The following is a 27,564-nucleotide window of genomic DNA, read 5'->3' on the forward strand; positions in this document are numbered from 1 at the left end:
TTCTTTACCAAATAGAACACTAGAAATACAAAACTTTTCTAAAAGTTTTTACCAAGTCTAAATTAGACCACTGTAGTCAAAATTTTAGTAAAGGAATTAGCGGAAAAAAACAAAACAAAAAGGAAAAAAAAATTATGCGCGTGAGGCACACGTGGTGCTGCAATCGCGTGTATATAAGTGGTTCTGTGTTGTTGTTCTTGTTGAGCTCAAAAACACTAACCAGTTTCACAACTCAAAATCAAATTGCTCCAAAATCACTTTGCATACAGAAACTGTTTGAGAGGGAAAAAAGAAAAAAAAAGTAAAAAAGAAACATAACCTCCCAACTAACTTTTCCTCTCCAAACGACAAAACCACAAAACACAAACAAGAAAGAAACATGTTTTCCAAACACAATGCTCCAAAACCACAAGATCCAAGGCTCAAGGCCATCACTGAAGCCATCAGAGTCGTTCCTCACTTCCCCAAACAAGGTCTTAATAATTAATATTAATATTAATAATTCTCTCTTATGTTTTTTAGAGATCCATGACTAGTTTTTTTGTACATGTTTTCTTTTTTTCAATAATATATTTTTTAAATATGAATAATAATAATAATAATAATAATAATAATAATAATGGAATGAGTGCAGGGATAATGTTTCAGGACATAACGACATTGTTGTTGGATCATAAGGTTTTTAAGGACACAATTGACATTTTTGTTGATCGTTACAAAGACATGGGAATTTCCATTGTTGCCGGTAATATTATTTATTTTTCTGTGACATTCTCTTTTTTGTTCTTCTATAAGACTGTAACCATATATGCCTACAACTAATTAGTACCTTTTTACATTACACAGTACAACATAGAACCGTATTTTTTTAATCTTATGCTTCTTTTTTTTTGTCTTATTGTAAGAAAAGTAATTATATTTTATTATTATGTGAATCTTTATTAGTAGCAGAAAGGGTGAAGCAAATGTTTAGGATATTCATATTAGTTGCTGGCTGCATCAATCATGTTCCTGTTCTATTTGAATATTTGAAACTGTTATATCAATATTCTCTATTTTAACTTATTTATTTATTTTTAAACATTGTGCTGTCAATTTCACAATAATATTTTCTTGTTAAAGACTCTTTATTTCAATTGAATTTTTCACATAGTCCCTGCTGTTATGTTATGTGATTTTATCTCCTTTCATCATGCAGTATAATGTATCATTGAGCAATTAGTATTAGTAACAATTTTAGAAGAATTCAGACAAGGCATTGATCTTAAGCAATAGTTGCATTCCTTGAACTGTGTTTTCTGGATCCATTTCAATGTGGGATTTTCTGTTTAGAAGCATTAAGGTTTTGCTTGAGTTGAGATAAAAAAGAAATACAGTACAGACATTGGGAAACAGAGACAGAATCTTGTGAAACAGAAATAAAGTCATTTTACATCTGTCCTAGAATCTTTGTGTTTATGTCCTGTCTTAATTACTAAACAATAAACATAACCTAAAAGGCCATGTTCTTTGCTAATGATGTTGACCCTCTTCAATCTTATGTGCTAATTTGATTAATATGCAGGAGTGGAAGCTAGGGGATTCTTTTTTGGCCCCTCAATAGCATTAGCCATTGGTTCAAAGTTTGTTCCTTTGCGCAAACCTCGAAAGCTACCAGGTACATATGTTCTGTCAATATTTGTTGATTAACTGACTGAAACAGAGAAACCAAAGCATCCATGGGGAAACTAGGTTGAATGGAACAAGATTTTGAAAACTACCATGCTTGCATTCAATATTTAGAAGCAGGACATAACATGTTGCTTAGTTTTTGCTTTAAGTTACATTGGCCAAATAGATTTTGATCACTTTAGTTCATAAATTGTCATATAATGCTTAGTTGTGTTATTCTGTTTCATTAATGGTGCTACTTACTTAACTGGTGGTTCATATTTAGGTGAAGTAATATCAGAAAAATATGATCTAGAATATGGAAGTGATTGTTTGGAGATGCATGTTGGTGCTGTGAAACATGGTGACAAAGCCATTGTTATTGATGATTTGGTGGCTACAGGTGGAACTCTATCTGCAGCAATTACTCTCCTAGGTAACTTCCACCCTTCTAATATTATGATTTTTCTACTTTATATATAATATTCTTTTCTCTTTTTTCTTTAATTAATTAGCGACTTTAATTGTTACGTAGTTACAATGTAAAAGAGTTTTACATTATTATAATGCTAGAAAGGCAAAAAAAAAAAGCCCAAATAATTCAAACTTGCTTTATTTAGCCTTTATAAAAAAAAAAAAGTAAGTTTTATCCGTTTTTGACTAAAGACGTTTACATTATTACTGAATGATATGCTTGCAGTTATAAGACTTTAAACATTAAACATAGTAAATAATCAAGTAAAACACTTGAAAATGACACTACATCTATGTTGTCTCAAATATGCTATAAGATCGGGAAGAGTATCAAATATTTTAGAAATACTAGTGTTTCGTTGGTTTTAGTCATAGATCTTAATCATAAATATATACATAATTGATATTAATAGTTAATATTACATTATTACTAGAACAACATTATTTTTAGAATACTTAAAAATGTTTCATATGGTTTGCACCATAAAAGAATAAATAAATAATGATAAAGAAAAATATGATATAAGGTTGTGTGAAATTGTTTTCGTAGAACGTGGTGGTGCTGAAGTAGTGGAATGTGCTTGTATCATTGGTCTGTCTCATTTTAAGGTAATGACTAAAAACTCTAGTGCTTTTTATGATTACCAATGTTCAAGAATATATGAATTATGGAAATGAGGTTGTTGTTTCAGGATGATTGCAGCGTGAATGGCAAACCACTTTATTTCCTTGTGGAACCGCGTCTTCAATAAGATTTTTGTTTCCGAGGTAAGTAAGACAAGATTATGAAAATCTATAGAATCGTCGCCTATTATGACTTTGACTCCATACAGTTACCATTTCGCTAATACCACTACCATAGAAATTCAACATTTTAGGGTTTAGTCAAGCTAGTAGCTTTGACCCTTTTTTGGAATATTATCATGAATGTAGGATAAAAAAAAGTTTTTAAATGTATTTAAGGATTTGGATACTCTAAATTTTGAATTTTACTTTAGAAGATAAAACATAATTTTTTACATTTATTTTATAAGTAGGATCAAAAAAAATATGATAAAAAAATTATTTAAAGATGAGAGATTTTACTTTTTAGAATAAAAATTCAAAATTTAGAAGATTCAAATTTATACTTAAAAATTAAAATACCGACGTTTCAATAATTTTAGTCGTAAATTTTAATTAATATATATTATATACCTTTTATATAATGTATACTTAGATTTAAGAAATTTTACATTGTTTAAGAATATATATGGTTAAAAAGATTTCACAAATATCCTTCATTTATTAGATAATTTTTGAAATTCAGTTAAAGTGGCCCACTCTTAGTATATCTTTGTCTTTTTTAATTCTTTTTATTAGGTTATATTATATTAATCAAATTTTTAGTAATAATTGCAGATATTGCAGTATAGTGTAAACCAAATAGAATTACAACATTATATTATAATCTCTCTCTCTCGCTTTCGAAATTAATTGTCTATTTTTTTGGATCTATTCAAAAATTGATATATGTACATGTTTTATAATTTTTCAATAAAAAATAAATAAAATCCTCTAATTTGATTAAAAAAAAGAATATTACATAAATTATAAAGAGGAATGCTAGGGGTCAGCAACTTTTGTGATTTGTAGTTATCAAATAGCCATCAAGATGGTTTTAATGGTGTGAGATTGATGTGAAATTTTATCCAATGACTTACTTTTCTTTGCTGGTTACATGCTGGCCAGAATTTAACAAAGTTGTTGGCTCTCTAGACTTTTCCAATTATAAAACAAGACGCTTTGTCATGTAAAATTGTCACTATTTCCGAAGAAGTTGTTGCAGTTTGGTACAGCCTAAGAAAAAAAGAAGTATAGAAGCATTCTTAGGCTTCCCTTTTTGGTTGTGATCTTCAGTTCTTGATTAAGACTAATGGCAATACATGCATGCTGCGCCGAAAATATGGTTGCTCTAAATTTCTTTGTTTTTGACTAATTTCATATTTTACATAGAGATATAATCTTTCTGCATTTTCATTTGGTCTTTTGATAGTTAGGCACCTATTGAACTTTCTTAGAGATTTGATTTTGATTCATTTCTTTTCATGCAGATTTTATTTTTCATTATTATTCTTCGGGTGACACACAAAAAACATGATTCATTGGAGAAAACAGATCCTTCTCTCAAGTTTTCAGCTGATTATTAATATATTCTGCCCCTTCACAAAGATATCTTAATGGAAAATTTTGGCGGTTTATAGGGGTAGCTTCATGGAAGTCCATTATATTTTTAAATGTTTTGTTTTATGTAAATAATAAAAAAATGAATATTGGACTATTAGTTCATTTGATTAGATTAATTCTATTTATTTATTAATTTATTTATTTTAATTTCATCAATTACAAATTGAATAAATTCAAATATATTGAGGACAAATGTTACAATTAAATCATAATACAAAAATACTACGTGCATACAGAAAATCAACTACTATATAATTGTATGTGAATATATGTATTATTTAAATAATTTTTAATATGTATTTTATATTTTATTATATATTTTATATAAATAATTGATTTGATAATTATTTTTTTTTCACATCCAACATAATTGATTATAATAATATATAGACGCACTTTTATTCATCCAAAGGCAAAAAGTGGTTGGTGATAGCAGCCATATGACACAGTTTTAAGCAATTTTTTCTTGCAATTGTCTGGCATCCAAATTATGGAGCATCTGCTCATATCTTATACCTAATCAATAATCATCACACTTGTTCAATTTTGTTTTAGTTGGGGGGAAAATTCATTGATTTTGTTTTTTATCAAGGGAATATATAATTTTACGATTTTTTCAAAGAATCATCTATTTTTTTCTAACAATTAGTCAATAAAGTAATGAATAAGTAAAGATTAAAGAAAAAAAATAGAAAAAGGAACATGTTAGCTGATTATTAGCTAAAAAAATTAATTTTCAATCTTTTCTTATAATTTTGCATGAAAGGTTATGCAAAAATCAGAAAATTTTTCATAAAGAATCTTTTTCAAAACAAATAAAAATAATAAAAAAATATTATATGTATACTAAAAATCAGACACTAAATTAATTACTATGTATTTGTGTGTATATATATATATTGTTTTTATCTATAATGAATGGTTATTAAATTTTTTTAATAAAATTTGTTTAGTTTAATTTGACTAGATTGGTTAAATTATTTAAGATATATAAAATTATAATTTAAAATTAAACATTAATTAATTTAAAGTAATAAAAAATTAAAAATACTAAAGCACATTGATTTTGAAAGTGTAGTGCAAAGCCTTAAATATTGCAATATTTAGCGTGAGATTAATGGTGTCAATCTATTCCTACTAAGTAGTTGATACCAACGGCAACACTACAAATCTACAATATATGTACATTTTATGGTTTCAACTTGAATAAACTATTATTTTTATCTTAAAAAAAAATAAAAAATTAACAAAATTATCCATAAAAGAATTATCCATAAAGAAACTTTTGTTTCTTCAAAGTATCCAATTGTTAATTGTCTCCATCAGCTTCGCTCTTACGCTGCCGCTGTCGCAACAACCTTCGCCGACCTACACTGTCAGTGTCCATTGCACCACTCAGCTTCTGGTGGTTACTGGTTAGTTTAGTTTACTCTCAAAGTTATCCTAAAACTTGCAAGATCCTCTCAATCGAAATCTCACGGCTTATGCACAAGTTAATGATTGATATTTATATGTTGGTAAAAACTAGCGTATATTTGTCTTCATATGAAGTTGATAGTTGAAAACTACTAAATAATTCGATAAGTTTAATTAAATTATTACTTAATGCTTCTCAACTATCAACGTTCTCAATTATCAACTTCACATGAAAACAACTGTTTCAGCTAATATGTTATCTTGTGAGAAGTTACAGCGGGAAATTGATGGTGGCTTCTTCACAATGAAATATGAACAATGAACATTTGCAGCTATCCTCGTTACTATTAAACGTGTGAAATTACGAAATTACACACATGGTAAACTTCAAAATCAAGTATTTTTATACTTTATAATAATTATTTGCAATTCGCTCCTAGCGTATTGCATATTTGCATAATACTCCCACATCCAAGTAAAACAACAAATTCTCTAACATTCCCGATATTTCACACTTTAGTCCCCAATTTACTAACTAACCTTAATATCGTAAGGCTAATTTATTGAATAGTGTTGTACCTTTCAGGGTAGCACAGTAAAGACTTGCACATCTTTCATTCCAGGGCTCCTCACTGAGTATTGAAATGTCCATCCATGGCAAGCTCCGGCGTGTTCCCCCTTTTTGTTAACGGCAACAATGCCTCCCATAAAATCTGGAAACTTTCTTGCTATTCTCCCTATTGCATCTTTCGCAGCAAGTTCCGGATTCATTCCCAACCTCATGCTTTCAACAACTTGATAACTGAAATTGAATATGCTTGTTGTTAATCTTGATATTTGTAAAACAAAACACACTAAGAGGAAACACATACAAACTAGAAATTAAAGCTGTAACTACACAAGGACGATGACTACTATAACAACAACAAAGCTTTGTGTCACTAGGAGGGGTTAGATATATGAATTAAACCCCGGCAAATTGCCCTATAAATCTGTGTGTAAACCATACTATAAAATTACCAATACAGTAGTGTCTATTTTCAGTTCAAGCTGTATGGAAGTGGGGAAAAGGGTTTCCATTTACATTTCCAGATGATGGATTAGGTGTGTTCACCATAATGGTAAATTCTCAAGATTAACAAACTTTAACAAAGTTGTCAAAAACATGTGTAACAATAACTAAGTCTTGCTCTATTAGATGGAGTCAGCTATATCGATCAAACGACACTGCAATACCCTATCATAATCATCATCAGTGTTTAAACCATTTATTTTTAGATCTCTTTTAATAATTTCCTCGTTACATGACATACCTTCTCTGAATATATTCATACCATGTAAGATATGATTCTATCACCTTTTCAATAGTTGACACTGCAAGACACTCTCTGATGCAATCTTTTCCATCTAAGCATCCTAGGCTTCGTAACATTAAGGTTATGTTTATGTAACCACATGGTTAATATCATGGAGATGAAGTTGCTTATCATAACATATGCAATCATGAATGACGACTTGCTTCCACGTAATGTTCACTGTCATAGTGTCATGGAAATCACTCTGGTGGCCAGAAGTACCATGTTATACCTTAACTTCAATTATACTGTTTCTACGTCCTAGTTTCTAAGCTTCTACTGCAAGGAGTTTGAATTTCAAGATCAGGTACAAACAACTACAAAGTACAGAGGCAAGTGTTTTATCAAAGAAAAGGGTGCTATGAAAGAGTCCAGCAGAGTCAGGCCTAGATATAGTTCTAAATTCCCTCAATACTGTGTTCATTCTCCTTACTTTCACTTATTTTAACGGGCTAGGAAAGTGTGCTGTAAAAGAATTCAACAGTCTCGCCTTTATAAAGTTTCCAAATACCAACAAACTCTTGTCTCCATAAAGTTTCCATATAACGTAACCTGTTTTACGAGGAAACCAACTTTTTATTAACCAGTAATCTGCCAACACAATAGTGGATGAATAAAGATTAAGGGGAGAGGAGAGAAATTTAAAGGGAAAGAAAAATGTTGGCTCATTGTGGCTGAAAAAAGTTGGTTTCCAATATTTCCCTTAAACAAAATTAGCAATTCAATGACGATTATTGAATATGGTTGTGTATTAAAGGTTGATAAGGAAATGGAGGCAAGAATATAGTATAAGGAACTTCAACAGAGACTCTCGAAAACACTCAATTTGAGTCTTTATAAAGAAATCTGTTATTTGTACTGACTTTTACTTTATACACAGAGCAAATAAAGAAATCTGTTATTTCATGTGAACTTGATGACCCATGACTTCCATTCAATGGTAAAGACGTGAATATCAGCTCAGTCTACGGGGCAAGAAAGTATAGAAAACATTTCTCCTCTATAAATACTAACTTTTCTGCAGATCGAAATGGTTCTAGAGTACAGAATTGAATAACACATTTTTTATTCTTTTCCAGCTTGTCTCTATCATTGCTATGTTCTTTTCTTACACTTCTCTGAACTAGTATTATCAGAATGGCGCTACATTCTTGCATTTCAGAATCAAGCCAATTTGTTACATATCTCTGTGCCTTAAATTTATATTGGAAAAGATCAGACATTGCTCTCTACATTAATAGGCCAAATTTTGTCAGGAGCAACACTTCTGATTTTACTGCTGAATGTTTAAAAATAAAATAAAACTAAAGGCAACTCAAATTAGACATTGATCTACACCAGTTAAAAACTATGGAGTTTGGAGCAGTATGGTACCATGGAAGGAAGCGCATCATGATGTCACCATCCCCAGTTGCACAGCATGCACCAACTTCTTCATTAGCATATGCAGAGGATCCAACTATCGGACCGTCACCTACCCTGTAAACAAATAATAAAATAAAAAGAAACTTCAGTATAAGAAGAGTCCAGATAACAGAATAAGTTTTGCAAATATGAGAGTTAGTATGCACTTCTTACAACAGAAAACATATAAATAAATCACAAGTGCATCTTACAAAAGGAAGACAAAAATTGGCTTAAAAAGAAAGAAAACCAGTCATTGAAGAAATGAAAAGATATGCCTGCTTAAATTTTTGGCTTTGACAAGCATACCTGCCAGGAATCTTGAACGTCGCCCCATTAGTCGATGTGCCAACAGCAATATGTCCCATCTATGCCAAATAAAAAGTTATTTGCATCGGCAATATGAGACATAAAAGTAACAAACTTTTATGTTATTTCTTATGAAAATCTTACTCTATCAATAACAGCCATTGATACAGTATCATGGATCCGATGACCAAGATCAAGAAATCTTAAATCAGTAGTTTGCATCGCATAAGTCTTCAAGCACGTTTCATCAGTATGCTCCAGGTAACTTGTCGGGCGATAAGGACCACAGCTGTTTTCAGGTAAGACATTCTTCCAGAAATTGGGTTGGCAGTTATTAGCTTTCCATTTAGCCCACTTCTCTATAGATTCTGATGAACTCAGGTTTGTGGGTCCTGGAAGACCCATTGATATCGCAAATGCCGATGCTTTCTCTCCTACCAGCAATGTGTGCTCAGTATGTTGCATTACTAACCTAGCAGCCTTGATACCATCCTTTACATATCTCATGGCACCGACAGCTCCTACTTCCATAGTCGCCTATGTATCTCCTTAGTGGAAGATTGGATCAAAAGTCATGCTGATACACAAAAATGTATCACAAGAAAAAGAAAATACTAATAAATTCAATTGCTATAGAACATGGTAATTGGTCGTTACCCCATCCATGACCAGAGCATCAATTGTAGTTTCTCCATTCTCGTCTGGACTTCCACCCGGACCAACTTTTTGGAATAAGATATGCAGAAGGCAAGGAAAAAAAATCCAGAAGAGAAAATCTCAGTATAGAGAACAGCATTGAAATCTATTCTTCCCCTTCCATATATGACAAAATTGAAAATTTTTTTAATAAATCCCCAACTAAACAAGCTTTATCATTGATATGAAATCCTCCAATGAAATTGAATAGTTATTATATCAAGCAGAAAAATACATAGATTGTGTGCAATGCTAAACAATCTAACAAACTGGTTGTTTGAAGCAATCTGAATGATATTCTACGACGAAGCAAAAGGAGAAGCAAGTTGTTTATAGTGCACTCTGAAACCTCTTAGGTAAAGTATTATTATAGTCAAACACTCAATAAGAAATGAAAAACATGTTAATCAAAATAAATTCGATACACAATGACACAAATATGATGAAGAACAATCAGCAGCCCAACCAAGCAATTAACCAAGAGGAAAAAGAAAACGTGTTACTTATTAAAAAAATCCAAGTTATCTTCGAAATAGTTTCAGTTTGCACCTGTTCCATCACATCTCAGTTCCTCACAAGTTGAGCAACCCTCAACCACAGAATCCACAGCTGTTGAACCACCATCAGCAGCCTTCCAAGCAGCTCTAACGGCCTCAACAAACGGCCAAGTACTCACAACCAGCGGGTAGTGCTCCACTTCAACAGTTTCATGTCCCAGCACCTAGTGGAAATAATGTCAGACATCAAAGAAAAAATTAACATAAATAAGAGGGTTTACTGATAAACGAGAAATCTAGCTAGGAAACTGATCAATGTTAGGGAATTCAAGTATTGAGTTTAGGGTATTTTCACTTTCACTCCAATGAAGAGGACAAAAATAAGGTAAAGGAAGTTGCAAACAATGAGAGAATAGTTTGTTGTTCTATACCATAGACAGTAAAAAGAGGAACAACATGAATTTGAAGAGTGGAGTGCTTTTGGATCGCAGCGAATCCTGGAAGAGGGCCCTTGTAGGCATAGCCATGGAGACAACTTCTATGGCTCTTGAGGGGAAGGCTACCAGAACTCTAAATTAAGAAAGAATGTTCATCTCAGTAAGTCAAAAATCATAAAAAGAAGAAAAAAGAAGCTAAGTCATACTTAGGAATGGCAACGGATTCACAATAGTAAAATCATCATTTTGACCCTCCAAAGATTAGTTCCCCAAAAAATAGTCCTTCACATATTCATTACCCAATTCTGCTTGACAAATCCACCCAAAGTAAGGACTATTTTGCCAATGAACTAATATTTAGCATGTCAATATGGCAGTTTATGCAAGATTACAATCACACATTACAACTATGAACCTTTTGGGGATAAATAATAAATAAGAATAACCAAATTGTGCTGGTTGAGTGGTTAGCTTAGCTCACTCGTCTGCTTAAGCAACTGTCTGACGAATCTCGCTTTATGCATTGCTCAGCAAACCTTTAATGGAATTCCGATCCGCAAAAGATTAGTAGCAGGGCAAGGATACCGTGGGAAACCAAACAACAACAACAACAATAATAATAATAACAACAACAATTTCTTCTAACTTCTTTGGAATTTCAAAATGGCAGTTTACTTCAAGGTAACGGGATAAATGGCTGAGTGAGACTCATGGAGATTGTTGGTCCAAGTTCCAAAGAGAAAAGCAAAGGGACCAACTCATGTGAGTGTGAGAAGCAAGAAGTGACTAAAGAGTTAATTATAATAGAAATTGAATCAATCACATACACAGTGAATCGGTGAAAGAAACAAAAAACTATTTTTTTTTTTTTTATGAGCAAAGGAAAACAGAGAAGAAAAACAAGATTTGAAAGAGATCACATGGAAGCAGAAAGCAGTACTTACATGGAGGCAGACAGCGGAAGTGGCTGACGGCGGTGGCTGGCTGGGTTTCGGAACGGGAAAGGATCAGACAGTGGGGAGAACAAGTGAAAAATGTTTTTTAGAAAAAAAATAATTGTTTTTAATTAATGTAATATTAGTACATTACATATACTTATAATTAAATTTTCAGCATACGAAAATTAAATTCTACCTATTAATCAGCCTTATAAAGTTATAATGAAAAAATTAGGGCTGGACATGGATCGGATAATATTCGCATATCCGCGGTAATGATCTGTATTCGATCTGAATTTTGTGGATATTATCCAATCCATAAAGTCATCGGATCGGATAGGATCCGATCCGCATTATGATAGGATCGGATTGTAAATTTGGCAGTGATATCCGCAGATCCGATCTGCAAATCCGCATATCCGCACATCACTTATAAATAGCATAGTTTAAGAAAATAAACTCTAATGTGATATGAATTTTAGTGTGTTGTTTTATGAATTTTATGATATCTTGTTTTTTATTTTTTATATTGTACTTCGACTTAGAATAATTAAACTTAAATCTTGTGTTATTATTTTTTTTGTTATTCAAAAAAACTTTTATTGATAATTTTTTAGATTTAAATATGCTTAAACGGGTGAAAATTTATTTTTTTTTTTTTTTTGTAAAAATAGCCCAATAGAATTTGAAAACATTTTTTCTTAAATTATGCGGATATACCCAATATTCAATCCGCAAATATGCGGATCCGATCGGATCGAATTCCGCCTGAAAAATTGCGAATATCGTATCCGATCCAATCCGATGTGTGCAGATCGGATAAAATTTTAAACTATATCAAATCTGATTCGATCCGTGTACAGCGCTAAGAAAAATAGCCAACTAACTTGAGCCAAAAGCATGATATTTCACTAGTCATAATAATAAAAAAAATTAAAAAATATTATATATAACATTGTGTATATTTTTGAAGTATTTTTTATTTGTAATGATAGAAATCATTGATAAGAAGTGAGAAAAAAATAAAAGATTTATCTTATATATCATAAAAAATATATAAAAGAAATGTATATAAAAATGATATAAATGTTATTTTTTAAAAAAATTAAGTAACTTTTTTCCATTAATCGTCTATGTGTTTCACTATTTTATATAAATCAAACTGAGTGATATTTAAATTTGTTTCTAACAATTGTGTATATAATAAATTAAATTCTAACTACAAAAATTAATAAATTGGTTGTTGATTTTTTAAAATATTAGGCAAATTAATATTGTATAAAATAAAAAATAAATGTATCCTCAGCATTTATTAAAAAGTGATAAATTAGTCTTTAATTTTTTTAAAAAATATCATTTAAAGATTAAATTTTTTATATTTTAAATAATAATAAACTAATTTTTTAATATATTTTATTAAAAATTAATTTATCAGATATTCTAAAAAATAATGAATATTTTTAATAGGGACTAATTTGTTTGATATGGAAAATTTTTTTGGTTGTTCTTAATTGGATACAAAATTCGTTACCCGCTAATATGGGGTTTTACTCTCTTGTTTTTATATATATCAACGACATTTAAGTATTTTCAACCTAATTTCAGCTGCTTATTTAATAAAAATATTTTTGATTAGTCACAGTATTCTTAATTTAACATGTTAAAGATTAATTCATTATAGATACGAGCTCTATTTAAGAATATATGTCAATTAATTATTATACATATAAAACGATATTCGTCCTAACACAAAGACACTTGCAGATGAATAAGTTAAGGTTTAGTTTGGTAAAGTTTTTACTTTTTAAAAGTAACTTATAAAAGTTAACTTTTAAAAGATGGCTTTTTAAAAGTTGTAGTATTTATGTTTGGTAAATCAAATCAAAAACAACTTTTAATAAACATAAGCAACATCAATTGTGTTTGGTAAAATAGCTTTTAAAATTTAAAAATACTATAATAGACATAAATGCAAACATTAAATTTGAAAATTAGTTAACATATGAGGTTATATTAGACTTTTAAATTTTGAAAAGCACAAGCCAACTTTGAAAAGCTCTATCCTAGGTGCTTTCAAAAGTACCCCGATCTTTTAAAAGCTGCAAGCACAAGCACATGATCTTTTTGATTTACCAAACACAAAATGAGGAGCTTGAGCTTTTAAAAAGCACAAGTACATCTTCAAAAAACTTTACCAAACCAAGCCTAAGTCTGAAGACTTATTTAAATAAAGGGCTAGTGTTTGTGCCTGGCCCAACTCTCTTTCTGGTCAACAGCTGCCTTAAAAATTCAATTCAGTCCAAAAACAAAAAATAAAAAATAAATTCAGCCCGAAGCTTTATGGATCATTCTGTTGTTTAAAAAGAATGTATTTTTAAATGGAGCCCACCTTGTGCATGTAGCAATCCATTGGCCTACGACAAACTCTTAAATGAAATCCAGTATCATGGCGAATTAGTCATTAACCTGCCAGATTGAGAGATACGTAAAAAACAAAAAAAAATGTATTTTTAGTTTTTTACAACAAAAACATTAGATATGACAATGCTGGAAAAGATATATAACTTATAATATATATAAAATTAGTATGAAATATAATGCTTAAGGTAAAAATATATTAATCATCAACTCAAGTTTATATATATATATATATATATATATATATATATATATATATATATATATGTGTGTGTGTGTGTGTAGTCTTTGGTGGCTATGTTCATCTGGTGGCTAGGATGACTACGGACGTAGCATATATAATATTTTAAAGGTTGACCGTGATTATGACTCGTTTATGTTGCAATAAATTCATTAATCAAACTGGATAAAGTTTATGCTTTTACTAAACATTCGCAAAGAAAAAAAAAAGAAATAAACAATATACTAATGAAACATTAATTTGAACAAAATTAAAATGTGGATAGAAATACTGAAGATGTAAATTATAGAAGCTGAAATGAGAGTTTTATGAAGGCACGACTGTGGTAGTTCGGAGGCAAGGTTGAGTTCGTGCAGGTATGGAAGTTGAAGATGCGATCGCCCGTCCGAAGTTTCTGTCTGCAACTTCGCAGCGTCGTGGAGCTTTGAGTTCATGGCCAACTCGAGGTTTAAGATTCAATGGCGGGTCTACACCTTGTGTCTGCAATATGGCAATGTCATCGAGGGTTGAGGTTGTGGCCGAATAGTGGTTAGTTGAAGATTGGAACGTCGGTGAGGGGTTTGCGCTGGTTGTTGGAGTAAATTTCTTTTCTTATTGTTCATTGTGTTGCTGGATTTTGGGAACGGAACCTTTATATTGGATGATCTGATTATATCCTATCATCTATGATAACCACAACACTAAGCAACACCACGTGTCATCTCTTCATTGGTTGGTCAATTTCTAGCCACCAATATAAGTACAAGAAACATAGTCACCAGAGACGTGGCCATATATATAACCATGCTAAGTGTACACTAAAATTAGCTATTAATATAAGATAAATATATTGAAATATAAATATATATTAAAAATAAATTAAACAATATATATATTTATACACAAATATATTAATAATTGATTTTGATGTCCATGATAAGAGTGTTGAGTTAGTAAGATAGTTAGTGCTATGCGTTTTGTTTAGTCAGTTAGGGAGTTAGTGAACCAGTTAGTTAAAAATCTGTTAGAGTTAAACTTCTAAAAACAAGTGGGGTTAGCTGCATGTTAGTTGGGTATTAAGTTTCCATAGACTTCTAGATCCACACATTGCTACAGTTATACAAGCAAAAGCACTAGTTCATTGTACGTTTCGATTTTCAATTTTACACAATGCAATATCACATTTCAGATCAAACTTTATCAAATTTCTCTATTTTCAACCTCTCTCCTCTTCAAATCTTCTTCTTCGTATAACCACTTATACAGATTTTACCTTTCAACCATTTTTCCTGCTCGTCCAGAAAAATTGCCTCTAAAATTACCTCTAGCTGCAGAATTTTAAGTAAGGAATTGTGGATCTTATGAGTACTATAAATACTGAGCTACATTAGCTTGCACAAAGTACATAATATGCACTTACTTACACTTCATGTATAAGAAATTTAATCATCATGCATTTACTAAATCACTACTTGTTCTCTCTTTAGACGGAAAAAGTACAATACATTCCATGCATTTCACAAATTAAATTATGATACAGTACAATCATCTTTTACAACAAAATTTCCTAGTTTTATTAGGAAAAATAGAGAAAAACAACAATTAAGGTTGCTAACTGAGGCAAACAGGCTTGCCTAATTATTACAAATTTACAATAATTAAGGAAACATGTCACTCGCCATACATGCATTCCCTACACATACATTATCCAAACACAAGCAAAACAAGCACTGTAATGGACAAAAAACATTAACAATTAAATAAAATGGATGAACTAACAATAAACTTGAAAAAGGTTTAATTTCTATACATATAATAGTGTCAAACTTTTATATTTTGCTATTTAATCAGGTGTCGTCATATAAATAAAAATAATGAATTCTTTTTTAGTCAATGGATGTACTCTTCTAACGAAAAATTTTATGATTGGTCAAAGAAAATAAATATTTGCTATTATAATAACCGACCATGTGTCAATGTTAAAAGAAAATCTAGTTTTATTTATATGACAACACCTTATTAAACGACAATATAACAAAGCTCGACAAAATAAAGTGCATAGAAATTTGACTAATTATACTTGAACGTATGTGCAGTTAATTTCATGTGAAATTGAGAATCAAGAATCATTAGATAATTTGACAGATTTGACTAAATTATTATCTAACAGTTCTCTACGATCAACTTTACATGAAGACAACTGCGTACGAGTTTCTCCTTACTTGAATTATAACATTTTATGTTAACATTGGAAGCCAGGAGGAATTGATTTTTGACAGGCACTAAGGATCCAGCTTAGAGCAACAGGGACATCTAGGTTGTTGCCAAGAACATTGGCCTTAATAGCAGTGCACAAACAAAGTGCTGCTTCCAAATCAACCAAGCCATCAAGTAATGCACAACATTTGCTTGAAACTGGAGAACCAACAACAACGTTACCAAGTCCTAAGACATCAGCACAAACCCCTAGTTTCAATGTGTCTTTGGGGCATTTCTCTTTTGGTGGTGGTGGTGGTGCCGGAGTTGGGCATGGTTTTGGTGGTGGCGTGCATGATCCACATGCATTGGTCAACAAAGGTGTTGAAAGGAGAGACAGCACAAGAATTGTGGCAGAAAGCTTGCTGATGGTGTTGAAAGCCATGGCTTATAGCAAAAAGAAAATGCTTATTAGGAAAATATATTAAAAAAGGTATGATGTAATAACAAATTAGTGTGTTATGAAGTTGATAAATAGGGTGGTACATACTACCAATTTATAAAAGCAAAAGAAAATTTTGTGAGGATGCATCATCACATGGAAATCTGATTGAGTGATTGGTGTTGTTTTTCCAGCTGGATTTCTTTTGTATGCTTCTGAATTGATCAATGGAGTGAGAGCTATTGCTTATTTATTTATTTATTATTATTTTTTTTGTTTTAAATCTTCTGTGGATGCTAATTCACTAAGTTATACTAGTGGCCTTTAGATATTTTTCTTTGATTTGATTTTCACTCTTCTTCAACGACTTTGGTCTAAGTTTTTAGTATTACAAAATTACTGACTGAGTTTTGTTTAATTTATTTAGCCTATATAAGTATAACTTATTATAAAAGAGAAAAACTCAAAGAGCCAGCAGAATTTCAAATTTTTAACTAATTCTTGACCGGTTAATAATTAATTTATCGTGAACATAAGTTCTATAATTAGTCACTGCACTAATAGGTTGGATGTATAAAATGGGATTCAAATTTTCAATACTTGTTTAATCGAATGAGTGAACTAACCACTCGACTAACCTAAGTTAATTTTTTAATTTAATAATCTATTTAAATAAGTGTTTAGAATTTGAATCCTATCTGATGCATGCAATACAATTTATTAGTCAATAACAAATCTTTAAATAGAACTTAAATTTGTGGTAAATTAATTATTGATCTATCGTACCAAATGTTATATTTTTTGGGGTGATGCAATTTTTTGTGGCATCCTCTAGAATAATATAACATGTGATATATTAAAGAAGTTAGCAAAAAGAAAAGATACAATTAGATGATTTTTACAAATATCTATCATATATATGATCAATGTTAAATGTATTTTACTATTTAAAATAAAATAAACTAATGAATTGATATTATATGTTTCTTTAAATTAGATTAATAACATAATTTTTTAATTACTATTCATAAAATGTCATATGCATGTGTTTTTAAGATTAAATTAATATCACATTTTAAAAATTAGAATAAAATATTATTTTGATCGTTTGGACTAAATCTTAATTTAGTCTCTAATCTTTTAAACATTATATTTCAATTTCAAAAAGTTTCAAATATTTTATTTCAATCTCAATAAATTTTTAAATGGGTTCAACATAAGTAAGTCTATTATTAAATTTGACACAAACAATTCACATATTAAAGAACTGTAATATTTTATTTCAGTTTAGAAATAAAATCCACCCACCAACTATTACCATTGTAAAAACTTTTTTTTATAGAACGTTCATGATTGATTGTTAGGATTTGAAAATTTTTAAAAGAAGCAAATCCAGAAAAAATGTTATAAATAGGTTTTGATTATATTTTTCAAACATACAGAAGAATAGATGACTTAACTAATAATGTTGTAACATTTATATCACTTATTCTATTAACTATACGTGTCAAATTTTAATGTTAGAAATCGAACTAAAATTTGGTAATAACAATAAACATATATATCACTTATATTTTTTTCAGATCAAACTGCTACTTTATTCTAAAATTAATAATGTTGGCTTACACTCTTAGAGTTCTGCAAATTAAGAAGTAACCAGATGTTTAAATAGATAATGAACTCAATGTAACGGTCGAAATTAAGATAGATTTGGTGTTAAAATAAACAATATATTAAATAAATTTAAGAATAGTGAACTTAAATGAGTCTATATCCGAATATCGACTAAAAAGGTTTGTTATCCAAAAACATTCTTATACTTTTATCCATATTTTTATTTTTTAAATTTGGTAGATATTACCAATGTATTTAAAAATGGTGGTCGTTTTCGCTAGTACAACGGTAAAAAAACATTTGTGGAGTAGTTTGAAGCTCCATTTTGTAACACAAAAATGTTCTTTGTTTTCTTGTGTAGCCATGAAAGGGACAGTTTTGACTTTTATGCATTGTGAAGAGAAGATAGTAAGTAATAAAAATAAAGCCAGAAAGTAGTCCATTCTTTTTTCTCATATTTAGATTTGGAAAAATATTTTCAGAATGTAATTAATACGAGAATTTTAAATGATATACATAGGTATATCTATATTGAAGAGGAGCAAGATAATGCATATATATGTCTGGTATCACATATAGAATATTTGTGCTAAATTTCGATATAAATAATTGGCATAATTAAAAACCCGATCAAATAGTTTTTTTATATATATTTTAAAAGTAATTATTATGTTTCGATATATATAATGTATTAATATATTTTAAATTAATACTAAGTTATATATATAAAAATGATTTATCACCTATAAAACTTCAATTTAACATTTATTTTTAATAAAAAAATCTAAATTTTTAAGAGATATATCTGTAACTAAATTAGATGAGTTATGCTATATATACAATTCTTTTTGGCTTAAAAATCTTACAAGTTGGGCTAAGTTTAACAAAAGCTACATTCACCCACTGGAGCGTGATAACAAACGCATCACTCAACTGTTTCCAAAGCGCGTTCTCACTCACCATTATAGAAGACACTTCTTCTTCTTCACGTTCCTCCTTCTCCTCCTCCTCTTCCTTCTTCTTCTTCTCATTCTTCTTTGCGTTTCTCCTCCTTTTTCTTAGCGTGTTTCATCTTCATCGTTATTTTTTTATTACTGTTATTGTTGTTGCATTTTTTCCTCCTCCTCTTTCTATTGATTTTGCAATATTATGTATTTTTTTCTTCTTTATTTGATTTTTTCTCCCAAGAAGAATTATAAGAAAACGAAATAAGAATATGAGGAAGAAGAAGCAGTAAAAGATGAAGAGGTGAAAGAGGAAGATTTTTAAATTATGCAGAATTTATCAGAATAAAAATATACCCAAAAATTCTTAAAATATACCCAAGTATCTTTGTGTTATACCCAAATTTACTGTAAATATAGAAAAATATTTTCTCTTATGTTGCGTTTTATTCTTCTTCTTTTTTTTCTTATTTCTTTCTTTCTTTTACTTAAATGAATGTAAATTCATCATCTTTCAAGTAATTTTGCAGCATTATGTGTTTCTTCTTCTTCGTTGTTTGATTTTTTTTGTTTTTATTCTTGTTAAGAGAGTAAAACAAGAAGAAACTTGAGAAGGTAAAAAAAAATGAATAAAAAAAAAGAAGAAGAAGATGATGATGATAAAAAAAAAAAAGAAGAGACAGTAGAAGATGAGAATGAGGAAGAGGAAGAGTTTTGAAATACGCAAAATTTATCAGAATAAAAATATACCCAAAAATTCTTAAAATACATCCAAATATTTTCATGTTACACCCAAATTTGCTGTAGAAAAATGTTTCCTCAATGCTATATTTTTTTTTCTAAATTGAACCACACCTTAACTACTTGATTGGATTCAAAATAATAATCAATTTCGTTTTGATTCAATTGACAATCTGAACCTGAATTATTTATTATATTCAACAACGAAATAACTGATAATGAAGGAAAAGAGTAAAAGAAAAGAGGAGAATAAATTTTAATAAAAAAAAGAGAAAGAAGAAGAGGAGGAATAGGAAGAGGTGGTGTTGATGACTACAATAACGAGAAAAAAAATAAAAAAAAATATAAAAAAAATATAAAAGCAGATAAATATAAATGACTTGTATAAAAAAACGTTTCTACGTGCAGAATAATTTTAAAATGTATTCTAAATTTCATCTATTATTGGAATCAATAACTCCTACCTACATAAGTAAATGACGTAATGAAATACTAATTACAAACGAGTGATACTTATTTTTAAATGTAAACTGTGTATATATATATATTAATAGATAATCATTTCAATAAAAGTTAAAATACAATTGTTTATATTTTAATTTGGACATACACATTCTCCAAATTGACTGGTGATGATATTGGAGGTGTCAACAAGAAATATATACAAGAATGCAATCCTTGAAAAGTATTTTTATATTTTTAGGGGAATGAATTAAACTTTTTGAGAAAAAAATTATTTATTTATTTATTTAAAAAAATAAATATCACTAAATTATTAGAAAGATTTCTTTTCTGATTCTGTGTCTATATTTGGAAGTAAATAAACATGGACGTACACTTCGTTGAAAGAATACAACAACAGAGTTCTGCTCACAATTTTAAGACTGACTTGGAATCTTGTAAAATTTAATATAAACATAATAATACAACAAATTTAATAATCCATGTACTAAATAATCAATGCTTCTTCTCTTTCTCTCTAGACAAAAACAAGTACGAATAAATTCCATACATTTCACAAATTAAGTATGATACACAATCATAATATAAAATAAAATTTCCCTGATTTTATCAGAGAAAATAGAAAAAAAAAAACTAAGGTTGTTAACTGAAGCAAAGTAGCAAACATGCTTGCTTGATTATTACAATAATTAAGAAAACATGTCAAGAACGGTACATGGATTTTCCACACATTATCCAAACATAAACAAAAACAAGCACTACAATTTAAAAGAAAAATTAATTGAGAAACTAACAAGATTTAACTTCTATACATTTATCAATGTGAAATTTTTTATATTGCTACTTAATAGGGTGCCATCATATAAATAAAAATAACGAATTCTTTTTTATGGAGATAGTGGATGTACATGCACTAATCAAACCAAAAATTCAAGACCGGTCAAAGAAAATGAATATTTGTCATTAAAAGAAAACCTAGTTTCATTTATATGATAGCACCACCTAATTAAACGACAATATAAAAAAGTTCAACAAAACAAAGTGCATAGGAATTAAAATAATTACTCAAATTATAATATTGTACTATCTCAATGAACATTCACATGCAGTTCTCAACTAACAGTTTCGCACGAAGATAAATGCATGTGAGTTTTCAACTCGTATCTCAACATTGGAAGCCAGAAGGAAGTGATTTTTGACAAGCACTGAGGAGCAAGCTGAGAGTGAGAGGGATATCTAAGTTGATGCCAAGAACATTGGCCTTAATAGCGGTGCACAAACAAAGTGCTGCTTCCAAATCAACCAAGCCTTGAAGCAATGCACAACACTTGCTTGAAGCTGGGGAACCAACAATAACGTTAACAAGTCCTAAGACATCAGCACAAACACCTAATTTCAATGTGTCTTTGGGGCATTTTGCTTTTGGTGGTGGCGGAGTTGGTGCCTTGCATGATCCACATGCATTGGTTAATAAAGGTGTTGAAAGGAGTGACACAACAAGAATTGTGGCAAAAAGCTTGGTAGTGTTCAAAGCCATGGTTATAGCAAAAGAAAATACTTAGAAAAATATGTATAATTTAAGTGTGGTGTATATGAAGTTGAATAATGTATTGGTGGTACTACATACCAATTTATAAAGGCAAAAGAATTGTGTATGAGAATGTATCATCGTCACATGGAAATATGATTGAGTGTGAGTGGTGATGTTTTTCCAGTTGGATTTTTTTTGTATGCTTCTGAATTCATCAATATAGAGACAAAGTTATTACTATTTTATTTTATTTTTTTATTTTTTTTATCTTTTGTGGATGCTAATTCACTAAGTTATACTAGTGGGCATTAGATATTTTTCTTTTATTTGGGTTTCATTCTTCTTCAACTTTGGTCTAAATTTTTAATTAATATTTCAAAAATTTACTTACTTTATTTAGCCGATAAGTATACTCTTGATTAATTTTCAACTAGACATACATATATACAAGATTTAAGGGTTTAAATTACTTATTTTATTTTTATTACAAGATAATCAATTATGTAGATAAACATACGCGCATTTGTATGAAAATCGTGAATTACTTAAATACTAAATAAAAAAATTAATTTTTATATACTCTAAAATTATCGTAATATATATATATATTGTCCATGAAATAGGTGTATTTTATATAAAGATAACAGTGCAATAAATTAAATAGCGTTATCCTAAATTCCTAACATCATTCTCTTTTTGTTCCGAAGGCTGCATTTTCTATTTCTTCGTACCAGCAATAATAAACTAATTAACAACTTTGTGCGCTTGATTATTATATTGTAATGATGTAGGATTTTGCTAATTAATAAACTCGTCGTGGTCATCATTATTATCATCTAACACAGTCACTACAACAATTTCAACATATAGTGGCGGTTATTAGTTGAAGTTGCAATCATAACTATATTTGACGGCCGTTATATTTCAATTAGGCTTGCATTTAGCGGTGTCTTTTCAAAAACCGCCGCTATATGTACCATCGGGTGAGTTATTGTTTTACATTTTACGTGATTTTGTTTAAACCGCCACAAAATGCGTATTATCACATATTGCAATATTTTCTTTAGTAATAACCATCTCGATATAATCTAGTTAAGTAAACACTACTATCTTAAACTACATATGTTTAAATCATTATTACTTAAACTCATAACACTTTTTGGCAAATATTTCACTAATTTTAAATATTAAAGATTAAATTCTAAACATTAATAAATATTTTTAGAAAATATTTGATTTTTAATAATTTATAAAAAAATATTTATAGTTATTATTTTTTTATTTATGATTGAATGTACTCTTTATTGAATTCATTATGAATATTATTAAATGTAGTCTTTATTATACTCTTTATATATGCTTGGATCATATATAAATAGATGTAAATTAATTCGATCTACTATGGTAAAAAAAATTAATTCGAAGCTGACCCATTCGAATTACTAGGGACGTCCTAACGTGCATAATTCGAATCACCATGATTCGAACTACCCTAAAACTACATGCAAGTATAATTCAAATTGGACAAATTCGATTACAAGCATTACTACTAATTCGAATTAGTGTTGGTTTGTCTAATTCGAATGAGACTGATTCGAATTACATAAGAATGTGCTTTTAGGAGATCTTTGTAATATTTTTCAATTTGGTAATTGTGTAATTTGGTCCGCCATTTGATTTAATTGTAGATTTTACCCAATATATAAGGTACCTATAATAACTATGATTAGATATAAAGTATACACAAAAAATTGTGTGGCAATCAAATGTGTTGATATGATATATATAATTATTAGCGCTATATATATGCGACGGTTACAAACCGCTGCAAAATTGATAGACATTTAATAATGATTATTTCAGCAGTTAGCTAAAACCGCCGCTAACCGTTTATCCGCGGCTTATCTTTCAACATTTAGTTTGACCGCCGCTATTTATCGAAATTGTTGTAGGTGAGCATATGTGATATTAAGAGAAAAAACATATTATTTATTAAGAGTGTCAAGTACAATGTGGTCTCACACTCTATCCAAATTTATCTAATTGTTAGACAAAATAGAAAAACATGTGAGTCGACAAAAAATCCTATTCTTTAGTCTATTCCACTAATTGTGTTCCAAATTTGATGGTATATATATCAACATTACTATGGATGTAAATTAAAGAGTTCTTTTATTCATCATATGTTCACAAGAATTTTTGTTCTTCATACAAGGCACATCAATCATTAGCACTTCCAACTCAACAGCACAAAGGCATATACTAATTAATGACCAAAAATTATTTTTTATATTATATGTCAAATTGTCAAGTTGCCAAGTGAAGTATTTATATTATTTTGATGCCCGTGACTCTTAGTGAGTTGGTGGTTATTGGTAAATCATGGTAGGTCCAACCACAGGAGTGGCCATTTCCATAATGCCATGTGCATGAAATTAAAAGCTTTTAGATTTTCTCATAACCGGTGGCCATGCTAGCTCAATCTTGCAGGCTGCAGCAGTATCCTCAATTCTAAATCTTCATGAATTAGAATCATATTATTTTTGTGCACCAAAGAAAAATTCTGAAAAATTCCAACATTTATAGATATTTATTCTAATAATAATTGGTATTTATTATAATTTTAAAATTCTACTATACGTCAACATAAATGATAGATAAAATATTCAATTTGAAATATATAGAATTAGAGTCGAAAGTAAGCTGAGTTGAGTTGAGTCGAGCTAGACCAAGCTCAAATTCGGCTATAGAAATTGAGCTTGGTTCATAGCTCGACTCATTAACAATCGAACCTATTTCTTAAGCTTATTCTCGACTTACTGAAAGTTCACGAGCTGGCTCAAATAATAATCTATAATTCTATATTAATAAATTATAACTTATATATTTTAAAATTATTTAAAAGATTAATTTTATATATTATTTATCTATCAATAAATTATAAATTTTTTATTTATATCCTACATCAAAATTATATATAAAAATATATATAAAATTTTAAATAATTAAGATCATTAATATATATAATTATATATTACTATTTCATATGTATATATATAATATTAAAAGTATAGATTAAATACATATAGGATATGTGTATTAATATATACATATATATATATATATATATATATATATATATATATATATATATATATATAATCGAGCCAGCTCACGAGTTAATGAGTTGAGCTTATCTAAATTCAAGCTCAACTCATTTAATTTATGAGCTCAATTTCAGATTCAAGTTTGACTCACCATCTCACGAGTTTAGTTTATCAAGCTATTAACGAGTCAAACTCGAGCTGACTCATGAACTGCCTTGACTCACTTCCAACCCTATATAGAATTAACCAATAATTATATATTTAATAATATTAACCCATTTTATTATAAAACGAAATATATAGAATGGTACAAATTATTATTGATTCTTATAATTAAATTAAATTAAAGTATGGAAATTCTTTAAAAGTTGAAAATACAATAGAAATTACCATGTATAGTGTGGTCACATTCACATACATGCATGTGATAAGGAACTCCTCTAGGGTTGAGAGATTCAAGTACTATATATATTGAGTTCACAAGAAAGCTAAGTTCTTTGCTCGGGCGCAGAAGAGAATCTTAGACTCTTACCTAGAAATTAAAGATATACAAACGTCAAATTCAAAGAGAAAAATAATTGAAAGATTGAGCAAGCTCATATATGTCATTATTGAATTTCTTTGTTTAGTCTTTCTCATCAATTCAAGCAATCACATGCATATACATAATTTTGAATGATAAGATATCACATTTTATATATGTTTCTTTAACATGTGCAATTAGAATGTATATGCTAAAGCCAAAAGTACCTTTTTGTAGTAATTATAAATACAATCATACTTCATGCACACACTAAACATATCAATTAGGTATAATATAATTAAAGATAAATAGTTAAATATAAAATAACTACATATTTATATTTATAATTAAATTTTATAAATAATATAATAATATTTTATTTTAAATAATATAATTGAAATAAATTAATTATATTTATCATCAGAATATGGCTTCAAGTATAAAAATATAGTGGTAACTGATGACTTTTTTATATTCATAAAAACTTTAATTATACATGATACTGTCAAAAAATATTTTTTTTAACAAAAGGTTTGAGTATATTAATAGTTGATCATTATTTTGTCAAAAAATTATATATAAAACAACATGTATAAATATATACAAATACTTAGTGATGATTTATTTGGTTGCTAATATATTCTATTCATAGAGCAATCCTGTAAAAATAATTTTAGTTTACTAAATTTAAATTAAAAGAGAATTTTTGGATTTTTTTTTTTAAGACAAAGATTGAAACTCTTTTCAGAATAATAAAAAAAACTGCTGAAAATACAGATTGGTTTTGCTTTTTCAATTTAATTGTAACATTATGGGGGTAAATATGTCACAAAATTGTGACCAATTTGAAGACAGTCCAATCCCTTTATAATAGTAGATGTCTTTCTATGAATAAAACCATATCTATAAAATTTCAAAACATGGATTATTCTCTCGTTTAAAGTGGTACAAGAATTTAAATTAACACCCTTTTATTCTAAGGAACAGCTTGAAATGACTTGATGAAGACTGAAGACCAGATTAGTATACATGGTTGACGATAAGATATTGCTTTCAGAAGATGAACAAAAGAGGTACTGGAACGAAAGACATACAAATAGTTAGAATAACAAAGAAAAATAAGGAACAAGTTAAAAGACAAGTTGCATTCGGAATATTTTTAATTATTACATTTTATAATCAGTGGTGTATGTCCAGGCGTCCAGCTTAAAGAATAAGATTTAATTTTGATATACGAACGCCATGTAATTATAACCCTTTTTAATTTGTAGATAATTATTTACGAGATCAGTATAAAAGTTAGTTATTCTTGCTAATATAGCGTTATGTGATTGAATGCACTTATAAAATAATTTTATATTGACAGGATATTAAAATTAAATTTTAAAAATAATTGAATAAACTATTAAAAATATCTTGAAATAAAGATTTACGTATTGACAAAATTATCCTTAAAAAATCAAAATAAAAAGAGAAATGTCTCTACCAAAAGATTTAAAAACGTGAAAAAAAAACATTTTTATAAATTATAAAAAAAATTATATTTGATAAACGATTTATGTATTTTATTTGAATTTTTATAAAGATATTTAAATAATTATTTACAAAATACATGAAAAACATAAGCAAAATTTTATCTCTAGACACGTTTTTCTTTTTTTTTAAATATTTTTTACCATACATAAAATTTACTTAGTGTATAAAATTTTAAAAATAAAAAGATTTTAATTTTTTAATAAATAGTATGTCTACGAAAAATAACATTAAATTCAATTTCTAAAATATTTTTTAAGAATATATATATAATTATTTTATCATATTTTTAAATATTTTAAAAATATTTTATAATTTTGGTTTTTTAAACACTTTTGTCGGCATTTAATTCTTTCGAAAATATTTTTATTAGTTTACTCAAAAGACAATTGCACAAGAAAAAATGGGGGTATATGGTTTGTCTTGTTTCA

The 27,564-nt window shown here is 28.8% G+C and overlaps 4 protein-coding genes across 23 annotated transcripts; 1 reads left to right on the forward strand and 3 right to left on the reverse strand.

The window, feature by feature from the left end:
* The first annotated feature begins 201 nt into the window (after positions 1-201).
* LOC112698305 (adenine phosphoribosyltransferase 5-like) lies at positions 202-4,506 on the forward strand. The gene is made up of 7 exons (XM_025751608.2): positions 202-473; positions 635-745; positions 1,565-1,657; positions 1,937-2,086; positions 2,675-2,733; positions 2,817-2,892; positions 4,218-4,506. Exons 1-6 carry the CDS (start codon positions 380-382, stop codon positions 2,874-2,876), a joined length of 567 nt encoding a protein of 188 aa, XP_025607393.1. The 5' UTR covers positions 202-379; the 3' UTR covers positions 2,877-2,892; positions 4,218-4,506.
* A 1,572-nt stretch (positions 4,507-6,078) lies between these two features.
* LOC112697502 (probable isoaspartyl peptidase/L-asparaginase 3) lies at positions 6,079-14,687 on the reverse strand. 20 transcript variants are annotated; one of them, XM_072219332.1, is made up of 11 exons: positions 14,383-14,687; positions 13,792-13,868; positions 11,409-11,448; positions 10,946-11,000; positions 10,459-10,597; positions 10,080-10,251; positions 9,492-9,556; positions 8,979-9,411; positions 8,835-8,893; positions 8,496-8,600; positions 6,079-6,568 (listed from the first exon to the last, which is right to left on the reverse strand). In XM_072219332.1, exons 8-11 carry the CDS (start codon positions 9,363-9,365, stop codon positions 6,349-6,351), a joined length of 771 nt encoding a protein of 256 aa, XP_072075433.1. In that variant the 5' UTR covers positions 9,366-9,411; positions 9,492-9,556; positions 10,080-10,251; positions 10,459-10,597; positions 10,946-11,000; positions 11,409-11,448; positions 13,792-13,868; positions 14,383-14,687; the 3' UTR covers positions 6,079-6,348. The 20 variants fall into 20 exon arrangements, with proteins under 20 accessions (XP_072075433.1, XP_072075430.1, XP_025606488.1 ...); XM_072219329.1 differs by having other exon boundaries at positions 10,911-11,000; XM_025750703.3 differs by having other exon boundaries at positions 8,979-9,371; positions 10,880-11,000.
* Positions 14,688-16,282: 1,595 nt separating this feature from the next.
* Positions 16,283-16,681, reverse strand: LOC112697503 (14 kDa proline-rich protein DC2.15). Its single transcript, XM_072220766.1, has one exon. It carries the CDS (start codon positions 16,679-16,681, stop codon positions 16,283-16,285), a length of 399 nt encoding a protein of 132 aa, XP_072076867.1.
* Positions 16,682-21,604: 4,923 nt separating this feature from the next.
* On the reverse strand, positions 21,605-21,976 carry LOC112805907 (14 kDa proline-rich protein DC2.15). The gene has a single exon (XM_025848230.1). It carries the CDS (start codon positions 21,974-21,976, stop codon positions 21,605-21,607), a length of 372 nt encoding a protein of 123 aa, XP_025704015.1.
* Positions 21,977-27,564: the final 5,588 nt, after the last annotated feature.

The sequence above is a fragment of the Arachis hypogaea genome, chromosome 16 (assembly GCF_003086295.3).
Source record: "Arachis hypogaea cultivar Tifrunner chromosome 16, arahy.Tifrunner.gnm2.J5K5, whole genome shotgun sequence".
Taxonomy (NCBI): Eukaryota; Viridiplantae; Streptophyta; class Magnoliopsida; order Fabales; family Fabaceae; genus Arachis; species Arachis hypogaea.